The sequence below is a fragment of the Gouania willdenowi genome, chromosome 18 (genome assembly GCF_900634775.1).
Source record: "Gouania willdenowi chromosome 18, fGouWil2.1, whole genome shotgun sequence".
Lineage (NCBI taxonomy): Eukaryota > Metazoa > Chordata > Actinopteri > Blenniiformes > Gobiesocidae > Gouania > Gouania willdenowi.
Genome location: NC_041061.1, coordinates 10,524,245 through 10,538,580, shown reverse-complemented (window position 1 = coordinate 10,538,580; position 14,336 = coordinate 10,524,245). Strand labels below are relative to the sequence as shown.

The 14,336-nt window shown below is 37.9% G+C and overlaps 1 protein-coding gene across 1 annotated transcript in view; it reads right to left on the bottom strand.

Moving 5' to 3' along the window:
* arap2 (ArfGAP with RhoGAP domain, ankyrin repeat and PH domain 2) overlaps positions 1–14,336 on the bottom strand; it is a 168,139-nt gene that overhangs the window by 135,925 nt on the left and 17,878 nt on the right. The window contains exons 6-7 of the mRNA XM_028475240.1: positions 12,528–12,869; positions 11,179–11,248 (exon numbers count right to left, since the gene is read on the bottom strand). Of these exons, the coding sequence (XP_028331041.1) occupies positions 11,179–11,248; positions 12,528–12,869 (412 nt within the window). The remainder of the gene's footprint in view (positions 1–11,178; positions 11,249–12,527; positions 12,870–14,336) is intronic.

Here is a 14,336-nt window from a genome sequence, read left to right as displayed (position 1 = left end):
ATGGGTATGTCCTTTAAGCTTTAGTTGGTAAATCAACTTCTCCATCCTATAATGTAGATGTCCTGGATGCTTTCAAACCAGTGCTCTTGTGATTCGACATTGTACCAGTTTCTGGTTATAGCTTTTTCGCTTGCTATCAGTAAAATTTTAATCACATACCTGTCATGTACATTTTTTCCCAGGTACATTGCTACACATGTTTTTAAAATAGCATTTATGGTTGTTCACCATTTCCCAGGTTCTAGTGACGTTCACCCCCCACGTTTATTTTTGGTAATAAATCTTGCACAGTTGGAGCTTCATTTATTTTCCACAATAGGCATATGTATAAAATAATAATATTAACAATAAATAAGTTTAAACTGGTTGGTCGACTATGATGTGATGCATTTATTGTTGTCTGGTCTGTAGTTTCACAATGTCCGTTGATCATTTTTGAACAAAAAATAAAAATTTACTCAGTAATGTTTGGGTGTAGAAAAGAACCGAATGACTTTACTTATTTCAAAATGTACTTAAGTATGAGTAAAATTACTGATTTTGAAATATACAAAAAAAAAAGTACATGTACTTATAAAAGTAACTCAATTATTGTAAAAGTACTCCGCAAAAATTGAAATCACAATTGCAAAACCAACCTAAGCAGCTCCATCCTTCACGTGTTGGAAGACGTTGTTTAACAAATCCACACGCCCAAAACAAACTTCTCAGAGTATTTGAAAAGTCACACACATGCCATACCAGGAGGATTAGAGCAGAGGAACACAGGAAGAGTTTGGGTAATATGGGATTTGACTGTGTGTGCCTTCGCGTTATTCCCCCGCCACTCGTGTTTTTTTCCCGTCGCAGCTCGAGCGGAAGCATTCAAATAAGGAGGTTCTGTGGCTCCCCCGACAATGGCAATTAGAACACTGGGTCATTGTATATGTGACAGTGAAAAAAAAAAAGGACACCCAAAAACAAAATGCGGATTTTGTGTGCGCTATAAGCAGAAGCAGAGCGGTGGGAGGGTTTCAATCTGTACTCAAACAGGATGTGACAAGTGTAAAAGAAAAGTGCCATTAAAGCATTCGGCAAAAACCAAAAGATCTAAGATTGTAAGGCTCTTGAATTTGAGTCAATTCTGGAGGGGACAATATATCATGATTCTGCATGTTCATAAAAAAAAAACCAGTGAAACAAAAAAAAAAGAAAGGTTAGAATGGGAGTTGAATTATTCATGCTGATAATATCATTACCATTGCAAAGTATGAAATTCAGACATTTTTTTATTCCCTCTCTGTCCCTCTTCAACACGATCGACCTCATTCTCTAGAGATTCTTCTTTTTTGTGATGAACAACACTGCGAGCGTGCTCGCCTTGCTTCCTGTCCCTCGGTCGAGTCTTGCGCCAAAACAAAAAAGGGCCCGAAGCGGAGAAAAAGAATGAAGAAAGAAACGCAGAAAGAAAAACCTATGACTCATTCTCACCATTCCTAATTAGGCTGGTGACCTTGCTGCCCACAGAAAAAAAAAAACATTTCTCGACATCATACAGCCAAAAATACTTCAGTCAGTCAGCAAGAGTAAAGAGGGAGGAGTGGATGGATTGATAGAGAGAGGAAGAAAGAGAGGGAGTGTGAAATAAAAAGAAGAAAAAAAAAAGAGAGAGAATACAGGGGAAAAAATTAGGTTTGTGTGAAAGGCCAAGGAGAGAAGTGAGGGAAAGATAATGGAAGATGTGCAGAGGGCGAGGAAAACACAAAGAAGGACAAGCGAGAGAAAGGAAGACATTGTGCGGCAATAATGATGCCGATGAGGGTCAGGAAGGAGGTCCTCTTCGTATTAAAGAAGGATGTTAACAATGGCAAAGAAGTGTCTTAACCTAATTAGTGACAGGAAGCCTTGGGAGTTTCCCACCGATATCTCTGCTACTTTCTCTCTCTGAACTTAAATAGAAGCTAACGAAAAGGTGTGTGACAATAAAGCTCGGCAAGTAATAATAATAATAATAATAATAATAATGGATTGCATTTAAATAGCGCTTTTTTCAAGGAGACTCATTACAGAAACCATTATTCATTCACACCAGTCACTCACATCAGTCATACCAGTGGTGGTACAGAAGCATGGCTGCCAATTCATGCCACCACCACCACCATTGTGGGTAAAGTGCCTTGCCCAAAGACAAAACGACAATGACTTGGATATAGCAGGGGTGCGTCCGAATAGTCCCTCCTATCCTATCCACTTTTCTTTAACCCTCGGAAGTGTTTAAGTGGTTGCCATGATAAGGAGTGTTCCAATTCTCTTAAAGCTAAGGAAAGGAGGCTCAATGCTTCTTTTATTACCTCCTTTAGCCTAGGAAACATCTTTTACCAAAGGAGACCAGATAATGCTGTCCCACAATTCCTTAAACAACATTTAAAGGGACCCGCTCATCCGAGCGTTCACAGAAATTCATGAAGACTAAAAAGGGACTCAGACTATGTAAGTTAGCAATGCAATAATATGCGTTCAACAATTTTAAATAATTAAAAACCATATCTTATGATATGCATGCCATATTATCAGATTATAACAGACATAAAAGAGCACTCCGTCATTCATTTCTTTGCCACATAATGTTTTATTCAACATATTTCATTCAAATAGAAATGCTTTGTGCAGTTGTACATTTCTATACCTACATCATCCACGGGGTAAAGGAAAAGGAGATAGGAAAGGAAATAGGAGGGACTATTCGGTCACAGCCCAGGGTTTGAACCCCCAACCCTTCGGTTACTGGCCGGTCCACTCTACCACTGAGCCACGTTCGCCCCCAAACACATAAAAAAGCTTAGCGGCTGCGAGTAAATAATCATGCTGCCCGGGTTGAGTCAACAGTAATAAAATGTTTTAATTACAGTTTTGATTTTAATTGTGTGTCATGCATGTGTAAATGCTTGAAGGAAAGAGTGGCGGGAAGGGAAGGCTGGTGGGGGACAACTCGCGCAAGGTGTTTATGGACGGATCTCAGGAAGACAGACTACCAAGGAAGCAGCGAGGCCAGGCTATCTGTCTTCCTCCAATAACAGGCACACCTGACTCTCCTCCTTCTGCCAAGCATCTCGTCTTCTCCCCCTTCGGCCAAGCTCACGTCCACACCTCTGCTGGCAAGGGGTGGCAACGCCTCGTTCTAAGTGTGAATCTGCATGTTTTCCTTTCACTTCAGATTCCCGGATAAACTTCAGGAAGCTATTAAAGCTAAAGCCACGCTGCTAAAGCCTGGAATGATGTGGACTTAACTGGGAGCAGAGTAAATGGAAAAGCAGGTGGAGTTTCCTTTGGAGATTTTTTAGCATCTTTCTGTGGAGGGAGGAGGACACACACTGGCAGCTGAGGAAAACTGCAGCTTGAGAGAAAACAGGACATAAGATGCATGAAATGCTTTTACAGATGTCTCTTCCTGGCATATCTGCTGGGAGGCAAGTCCAAGTATGGTCCATACACTCCCACATGAAACAAGTTATTTGCAAGTCTAAGCATCTCTTCCGAAACCTGTGTAAATTGAGTTTTTGATCTGGGATCAAACAACAGTCTGTATCCGATTACTGAATATTAACAACTGTTAGTGTGTGATCTTGCAAAGTCTTTCTTGTTCATGGCACAGAAGGTCAAAGGCTTATATTTTCAAGCATTTAGAAAGTCAAACTCCAATCTTTTCTGCAGTCCAGTCCAAAGCCTTTGCTTTTGGAGTCAAGTGTGGCTCAATTCTATCTTTTTGGGTTCAAGATGCATTCATTGATTTGTCTGCTCTGACCTTATGGGAAATAACTTGCTGAGATGGGTGTAAACATCACCGGCAAAAAAGTAATAGATCATCTTTTGAAGCTGAGAAACTTCTCAAGGTAAGAAAGTGCTGCCATCCAAGTAAGAAATGTATAATTAAACTAAAGAAGAAGCTCATGACACCATCTGCACACAGAGATGTGTGTCAGGTAAAAAGCTTTTCTAGGCCACTAAGCAATTTGGCGCCCAAGGCAAGATTTTTGGTCGTTTCCCTTTGCATCTCAGTAAATTCCACTGAAAATTTGACATTTTCTTATATCTAATAATTACAAATTTTAAAAAAGAACCAATAACCCAATCAAAAAACTATAAATAGAATCATATTGTTTATAAAAAATTATATTATTATAAAATAAACAATAAATATTATGTATATTTAAAAAAAAAAAACGAAAAATAGTCTTAAAAAAAAACAACAACAAAAATAGAACTATAGATACAAAAAATAAATAATAAGATAACACCCTCCAGAGAGCAGTTGGGTGTAAAGGTTTTTTTTTTCAATTGTTTTATATTTATCACTTCATACACATTGAAATATATCATTTATGTGGCCTTGGTATTTATATTAACAAATACCAACTACTTACAAATTAAGAATACTGTAAGATCACAGAAAAATTCCACAAATCACGGCCTGGCTTGGGGAATGTTATTATCGAAAGCAGCGTTTCTCAAACGGGGGTACATGTACCCTTAGGGGTACACAATGGCACTACAGGGGGTACTTGGTAATGGAAAATAAATGAATGAAAGCATTAAATAATATAGGGATTTCAATGATTATTTTTAGTTAAAAATTAAAATACAAGGATCAGTCTTGGTCCCACACCATGTGGGAGATGACTGGAAATTATAAAAACATAGAAATAATTCAATTCAGGAGGCACTAAATACTGTTTAATTCCACTTATTTACAAAATGAGATTCTTTAAATTGTTTGCTCTCATTTATTCATTCCATTATTATGCTCTATCATTGTTTTTTAACAGTACTCCGAGCAAATGTTGTATTTAGGCCAAGGGGGTACTTGGATTCAGAAATAAGAGAACACGGGTACTTGAGCCAAAAAAGAATTGAGAGCCACTGATCTGAAGTTTACACAATGTTGCTCCCTCTGGAGGCTGGGTCGAGTCCTACAATCACTTAAATTGAATAAAATGAGCAACAGAAGATGGATACCAAAACTAAAGCCTTTAAAGTTGTCACAAAACACTGAATTACTGTGTTTTGCGTTTTAACATCGTAAATGTCACACTTCATCTGGTCTTTACCTTGTCTTGAGGAAAACTGAGTTACAGCGTGCTGAGAGAAGAAAAACTGACCCCCCCCCCCAAAATATAAAAGTGATTTAAAAGTGCTTTGGTAAGCATCATAAAACCCAAACTCTGAGGTGAAGGATGCTGGAAAAAAGTGGAGGAATAAGCTGATAAATCTACGTGTCCTCACTATGAGGACAAACAGGACCACAGAGCATCCTGCGTCACAGTTATGAAAAATCCAGAATTAGAGTTAGAGCTTGGTTAATTCACAACTGTTGCTGAGTTCTAATGATACGTGTGACCTTTGATGTACCTCAACACAACAACATCAATCAAAACTTGTTTTCTAAAGCACTTTTCCGACAAACACATCACAAAATAAAGTGCTTTCATTCAACCGCTCCCGTCATTGGGTTGCAACCAAGGTTTTTAAATACTCAACCAATCCCAGCAACTTTAAAGTGTGCTGTGATGGCTGAAAACATTGTTAACTTGTTTTAATTTACTTTCATTTTGAAAAAAAAAAAAAAAAATGGTCGAGTAAAAAGTACCGAGTTTAATTAAGGTAAGAACCTTTGATCAAAAATGGTCTTCCATTACCTGAACGCAGCCTATTACCAGCTTATCGTACAGTTAAACACACATATATATATATATTTATATTAGGGTGAGTATTGGCAAGGATGTTGCAATATGATACATATTACGATACGATATTATCACAATATATCATGATATTCTACCCAGTTAATATCAAAATTAAACATACAGATGAAAAATCAAGTTACTGTATATGTTTATCAGAAGATATTGATCATTCAGAGGACAAATTGAGTCAAAACTATTTGCTTCAAAACATCCTTTTTATTATTTATTGTTAGTGTTTTTGCACATTTTCCCTGAAAAAAAGAAAATGCAGTGTTACACACTGCCATCATAAAATAAAGTGCAACAAGTTTCTTTTCACTGAAACTACCGTGCATAAGTCTCAGAGTTACCATGACAACATAATGACGGCATTGTAACAACTGTAAGTGAGAACATTAAGGATAAATCACCCTGAGTTACTGACAATGCACAAAAAAAAGAAAAAATCATTTCTCCTGTTGTGTCAGTTTAAACACTGATCTGAACAGATTATGTGAAAATAAAATGTCTGTGCATACATAAATATTGCAGACATTACACACTGCCATCATAAAATCAAGTGCATCAAGTAACTATTGCAACAAATTGAAAGCATCGTAACCACCACTGAAATATTGCACAAATACACAAAAAAAAAAATATATATATATATATATATTCTTTTTTTTTTTTTTTTTTTTTAAATCGATTTTTTAAATTAAAAAATCTATTTAAAATTGGTACCCAAAAAATCACGATATATCGTGAAATCAATTTTTACACACCCCTATATATATATATATATATATATATATATATATATATATATATATATATATATATATATATATATATATATGAAACCAATTGAAACAACTTAACAAAACTCAGCGAAACTAAATCAGTGCTGATTAAATATCAAAATTTTAGTGAAAAAACAACTCAGGGCCTTCTTAAAAAAAAAAAAAAAGACTATAAATTTCAAAATCAAAAAAATAAAGTTAACCTCTTATTTGTTTAAAATACAAACAAATGTGGTGACGCATTCAGTCGCAGTGTCTCAGGTTCAGTTCAATATTCAATCGGTTGGTCATTAACAAATAACCTTTCCGTTCATTCCTTTTCAGCCATTCTCCATCTTTACCTCATGCACAATCAGAATAATCAAAGTCAAAAATCAGAGCACAGGAAACTATTTTCCAAAACAATCCCCGAAACTCACCGAGTCAAACTTGGGATTGACGAAACCAGAGGAAAGATGCAACTAATCCGACTTATTGGGAAGACTGCTCCAGAGAGGCCCAAGTGAGACTGAGGATTTGGCTACTCTCCCACGCCACCTGCTCTATCCCTGTGATGACATCACAGTGGATAGAGACCTTCAAGTTGCGATTACCTCAGTCTGGGGCAAATGGGATCTCACTAGATTTGGAACTGAGGAGGAGATTTTTTCGGGGGGTGGTGAAAGGTTAGGAAATCACCCACATGGGAAGGATTGGATGTGTCTGTTTTTTCTTGTGTTTAAGGTAGAAGAGAACCTTGTATCAATATTTGTAGCTAGTTAGTGCAGGTTTTAGGTCAAGAGTTACTTCATTGAGACAAAGTAGATACCATAATAAAACACTATTCTTATCTATTCATGCTTTCATTTTACCAACAGAATTACTAAGCGGATTCTTTTCTGGCATTGAGAATAAAACTACGTAGCTAAACGCATTTATGTGTAGAATGTCTGAGCGAACTTTCCTTTAGTCTCATAATACTAGTTAAAAGTGAAGACGGAACCAAGAAGTAAATGTACAGTTGGTGTTTCTCACCAAGGCAGCGTTTTATAACGCAAATTGAGGAGGTAGTGCGTTCACATTAGATAGTATGAAAAGATTGAATACGCGAAAAATACCCGGATGTATACTATATCAAGATATTTTTTAGTGGCCACAGTGGGTATAATAGTCATACTCAACCGCCACATGACGCATTGCGAGCGGAACGTAAAATCGTCCTGGGACCGCTTGAAGCTCAAAGTCAAACATCCCCTTTTCAAAACAAAAGCATCTCCTCTTGTCTTCCATTAGTTTTTTAACACTTTTGTAAATAGGGCTCTTGTTTTGAAGTTTTGTCAGTAGCGCAACGGAGGGGTCTCCGAAAATCTCTAAAATGTCGGTTTTCTGGATCAAATAACATGTTGATATTCTACTTGGTCACTTTCTAGCTTAAAATGTTTTCAGAACTTTCAAAGGTGGAGAATCAACTTATTTAGCCTCAGTGCGTGTTTTTTGTCATTGTAGGTTTGAAATGCATCTTGGGAAACTTGGAAGTATACTTCAGTGGTAACGCTCCTCATCCTAATCATATTTATAGTATATAGTAGACAGTATATACTTATTGAGTTTGTAGTTTGTCGTACAGAGTGTGAAATTTTGAACACAGCCCGATACTTATTCAGCTAATGTTTAGCCTCTATGCTCAAAGGGACACAAATTAGTCATCTACACTAGTGTTTCTCAAATGGGGGTACGTGTATCCCTAGGAGTACGCAATGGCACTACAGGGAGAGAGAGAGAGAGAGAGAGAGAGAGTCCAGGCATGAGATGACCAGAAAGGATAAAAAACTATAGAAATAAATCTATTATTTTTTAACCTTGGGATCAGGACCCTAAAATAGATTTTTGATTTTTTTTTTTTTTTTTTAATTATTATTATGTTTTTCAATTAAAACAAAACCCTATCTTAAATGAAAAAAAGCCCAAAAAAAAAAAAAAAAAAAAAACATTTTTTTTCTGAGCTTACACATGGTCCAAAACTAACTCTAGAAAAAAACGTCTTTGGGGTCGCCAGAAATTCTTGATATAAAAATGGGGTGAAGATCCAAAAAAGGTGAGAAACCATTGTACTTAATGCTGTTTCTTTCCACACATTTACAAAATGAGATTATTTAAAATGTGTGTTGTCACGAATTAATTCCATCATTATGCTCTAGAGTTGTTTTTAAATCGTTTTCTAGGCAAAATGTTGTAGTCGGACAAAGGGGGGACTTGGATTCCGAAATAAGAGAAAGGGGGTGATTGAGCCAAAACGTTTGAGAACCACTGCTCTACCTGATCCAAAAGATAGAGGAATAAGTGTTACATCAGGTAAAAGGTCATGCATGAACAACTGTAAATTGTGAGATATATGAAGCAACACTTGGTTGCAAACTTCCCCTCACTCAGCTACGTTCTCTGTGTGGAACTGATGCAGAGCCACACAAACACCACTCGCACGGAGATTGCGCTCAACCTCTTCATTCACCCAAACATGATGAAACCCTCTGTTGTTTCAGAGTGAAAGCACCACATTGGCAGAATTTGGGATTTTTTTTCTTCAGATTTTAGATAGACCTACAATAATAATTCCTCCTCCAAGACAAAATGAAAGCACACTTTCATCTGTGCACAGACTGCTGTGCCTGTGTCGACAGTGGCAGTACAAAGTGCTGACTTGATGGCCTTCCCTCAGATTGCAACCTACCCCCACCCACCCACCCACTTCTGCTGTCTACAAAAAAATGTCATGATAGATAAAGCAATGAATGCAACAGAGAGAGAACACGGGTGGGGGAAGAATGAAAGCACCGAGAGCTATAATTAGTAAGTGATTAACGATCAGGCATCAAACAGGTCCCACATCATTGATTGTGATGTTGTGCAGTGCTGCTGCAGCAAAAACAAGCCGCCCCAGCGAGGGTGGCATGAGGTCACCGCTCACACACACACACACACACACACACACACACACACACACACACACACACACACACACACACACACACACACACACACACACACACACACACACACACACACACACACACACACACACACACACACACACACACACACACACACACACACACACACACACACACTCAATGACACTCATTGGTTCTCACTGCAAAGCATATCCAGAGGTCATCAGCCTGTTTGATTTGAGTTAAGAAAAGAAGATAATAAACTGTTCAAATATTATTTCTAATAAGAGTTTCTGCTCAAAAGGTGTATGTGTACATTAATCAAACTCATATCATGCTGGTTATAATAAGGTATTGAAAGAGGACCACTTAAAATGTGTTCAATGTTTCAAATTCTCAAAGTATAAGAACAGTTTAGTGGATTCACGAACACCACAGATCTGAGAGGTTACCCTCCAAAGTAACAATTAATGATAAAAAATTACCCAATATTCAAACAGAAATGTGGCACAATTTTGACTTAGTTGGTCGGTTGGTTGAGTTTGATTGAAGGTATTGACTGTTTGAATCAGTGAGTGGTTAAGTTAGTTGATTGGGTGGTAAGCTGGTTGACTTTGATTAGAAGTTTTGGTGGTTTAAGTTGGTTGACCGATCGGTCAGTCGAATGGGATTAATGGTATTAGCTGTTTAAATCAGTTAGTTGTCAAGTTGGTTGATTGGATGGTTGGTTGGTTGGTTGGTTGGTTGGTTCATTGGTTGTGTGGTTGGTTGAATTGTATTAAAGCTATTAGCTGTTTGAAAAAAGAGTTAGTTGTCAAATTGATTGATTGGTTGGTTGGTTGGTTGGTTGGTTGGTTGGTTGGTTGGTTGATCTGGATCAGAAGCATTGGCTGTTTAAATTGGTTAGTCGATCAATCAGCCGAATAGGATTAAAGGTATTAGCTGTTTAAATCAGTGAGTTGAGTTGGTTGATTGGGTGGATGGAGGGTTTATTTGTTGGTGGAATTCTTTGAAGGTATTGGCTGTTTAAAAAATGGGTTAAAGTTGGCTGGTTAGTTGATCGGTCAGTCGAATGGGATTAAAGGTATTAGCAGTTTAAATCGGTTAGTTGTTAAATTGTTTGGTTGGTCGGGTGATCTGAATCAGAGGTATTGGCTGTTTATCTTGGTTGGCTACTGGCCAGTCTGTTGGTTAGTCTGTTAAATATCCCAAATTTAGGCAGGGGGAACCACAAATGCATTGTTTCAATGTAGAGTTTGATGGGACAAAACTACTGACCCCTTAGAATTGCATTCCACTTTATTGTCAGATGCCGCTAAAACTAAAAAAATAGGTTTCAAAACAGAAGCAAAAATAACAAAAGTTACAAGGATACAGTTATGCTGAGAGAAGCAAAACAAAAGGCAAGTCTCCTTCCCCACACCTCCTCCCATTCCCTCTTCCTTTACGGCTCCCTGAGAACTGGTCAAGTGCCAACGTACTTTACTGTACAGCTGGATGGGCACAGAGAGAGCTGGCCCGTCACGCATGGCATAATGTTGCTCTGTCCTTGGACCCATTCTCTACTCGGCCAAGCTAATGATAATGACTATGAGAAGGTGGAGGAAAAAAGAAGGGACACTTAAGCACTTGGCTCTGCCACAACCAGAAAAAAAAAATAGTGCTTGAAGGGAAGTTTTAACACTGCGTGAAGATGTTTGAGGCTTTTCAAGCTGTTAGGGTAAATGAAGGGGGGTTTCTCCAACCTACCTTGTCACTGTTGTAGTAGGCAAAACTCTGACCGTCGAACCTCACCCATCTCCTTTGGAAAACACAATTTCTGCGAAGAAAAGTGATTAAATTAAAATAGACATTTCTATATTTAGCCAACATAAGACAATAGGGAGAGAGGTATGAGCTAGACTGTAATAAACCCAAGCGGTCATGAAGATCATAAACGAGTCATCTGTTCTGCACAGGTACTCATACATCATCAAGAGTGCCATTGACTCATTAATGTCAAGAGTCGTATCAACAGCTGTCAATTAGTATAATCAAAACAAATGGCTTCTTTCAGGTTGAATATTTCACAGGCAGCGGGAGGGCAGCTTGTCAAACTTATGCAAATCATTTAATGAGGAGGGAAGAAAAGACAAATAGTGACAGGTTTGAAGAGAGTAACATAACAACAGGTAGCACGAAAACATGCACCACTGGAGTTCAATGTTGAAAGTTTGCCAAATGTAACTTGACAAAATCGGTTCCTGAAGCCTTTGTTATTAATAATGCAGTATTATTCTCTGTTTTACCAAATCTCCAATTGTTTTAAGAACCCCAACAACATAGTATTTCAGGTTTATTTTCCGGCCTGATCCGAGGACTTTTGGAAAATCAATGTGAGAGACGTCCAGGTCCTGCGAGCCAGGACTCTACCCAGGGATGGGGCACCCTACCCAGCCAAAGGGGCACCAGAGATGCCCCTGGTCTCGTCGATGGGCCTCTGAACAACGATTTGGACTCTTGCCAAAAACCGAGCACATATTCGTTCTCGGGAATAAAACCTGTCTGCTGATGCCACTATTTGACCAAAATGAACACTTTTTTTTGGCCTGAAAATTGGGAGTTTCAGCACTAGCGGATGCAATTCAGAATTTACATATTCAGACTCGGGGGGTACCAAACATTTCTGCTGGCATTTCGGACTTTATTTCTATTTTGCTTGATAAATGACCAGCAAAGATAAAATCCAGCCACTGGATCCTGAGAGGCTCTGATGAGGGGAGTAAAAATATATTTGTCTGTTGTTCAATGCAGCCCAAAACAGCGCAACTTTTGTGACGATGACCTGCCTTCACCATGTTTGTTTTACCTGTGAGGTAGTTTGAGAAAAAGGAGCTCACATTCTAATGTAGGGTAGGATAAGTGAGATTTGTCAGAGGGAGGAGTTTCCCCCTTATGAGTCATAAGGGGGCAAAAATCCAACTTGCCCGTTTGGAGCTGACTTTTTACAAAATGTGAAGTAGCAAGGGAGGGAGGAAACAAAACCATTACAAAGTGATTTTTTCATAATACCACCCCTTTAAGGATGACACTGCAGCCACACAAAAGTCAGAACCTACCCTTGTGGTGACAGCTTTTCCAGCCAGCCTACTTTCAGCACCTGGTGCTTCGGTGCGCTGTAGAAACAGGCATAAGGAGAAATCTCCATGGCGACCCCCATGGCGTCCGTAGCTTCAGAGTAGAGGTCACACTCTACTATATTCAAGGACCCCCCTTTTGGACCAGAGGCCACTGGACCCATAGGAACAGTCGTGTCAGGGAGTGAAGAAAAGCTTGGGTCTGTAGAGGCCAATGGCAAAATCCTGGCACACTCCTCTACTGTCGAGTACTCATCTTCATAAGAGTCTTGGACATTTAAAACAGGCAAAGTCTTTATTTTCTTCTCTTTCTGTGACTTTTTTCTGTGAGAGGATATGAAACAAAGTGTTTAAACTATTACTCTGATTTTTTAAGCAAGAAAATCGTCAACTTCACCTTAGATATTGTTATTTCATTTGGCATTGCAAACTGTGATGTCATTAAAGTTGAACTAACTTTCATTTGGTAAAAGAATTGCAATTGAAAACTTTGTGCAACTTTGTTGAAGCTAAATCGTTACTCAAGCAGAAGAAATTGAATAATTCATTAAAGGGTAATATTATACTTAAGTACTATCCTAATATTATCTATCTAAGTCGTTTTACAGTAATGAGAACACCATACAGACCCATTGTGCTAATGTGAAAGAATCTATAGCAGTGAGCAATCCAAATAGTTTTCATCCTTTTTTTTTTTTTACAAGTAAGTGTTTAAGCCATCAAAACTAGCTCTCAGCTAATGAAATTGTACATCTAAAAAAATTGAATATCATGAAAAGGTTCAATATACTGTGCTTGATTGGCCAGCAAACTGGCCTGACCTGAACCCATGGAGTAAGTGTCAAACTAAAGGCCCGGGGGCCAAATGTGGCCCTTTAGAACATCCAATTGGGTCGGACAGGTGAAAGTAAAAATGACAGAGAAAACATGAATTATTGTGTAAATGACCAAATAATCCAGATGTAGATATCTCAAATTCACCAACTCCACAATATTTTTAGGGGCTTGCATTTTCCTTTGTTTATATCACATGAATGCAGTCATTTTTACGTGCAATTTCTCACAAACAATTCCAGAAAATTCCTTTAAAATACACAAAAATTGTTAGAATTTTCAAAGTGAATTGAACTGATATTGAAAACTAGGGCACAACAATGTTGAAGTTGTTCTTTTTCCCCCCACCTAAAATCTATGGCCCTTCAGGTCAAACTAAAATGAGTTGGACACGCCTGCCGTATAGAATCTTTCGAGTATTGTCAAGAGGAAGATGAGAGACACCAGACCCAACAATGCAGACGACCTGAAGGCTATTATTAAAGCCTCCGTGCAAAATAAGGCCCAACCAAGTATTGAGCGCGTAGAAATTAAAATACTTTTCAGAAGTCTGATATTTCTGTTTAAAATGTCCTTTTTTATTATTGATCTTATGTAATATTACAATTTTCTGAGACAATTTTGGGTTTTCATTATCTGTATGTCTTAATCATCTAAATTTAAAAAAATAAAGGCTTGAAATATTTCACTGTATGTGTCATGAGTCTATATCACATGTGAGTTTCACTTTCTGAACCAAGTGACACAAAATATAGAACTTTTTCATGATATTTTAAGTTTTTTTTTTTTTTTTTTAGATGTACCTGTATAGATACTTATAAGTTGCACAAGCCTGGTTTTTATCAACATTAAACTCTGCAAAAGAATCTGCAGTGGCAGTAGCTAGCTGTTGGTAAGACTAGCTTTAGCAACAGGCCTGTTGCTGGCAGTAGTAAACATTAGCTTAAACAGACAAGT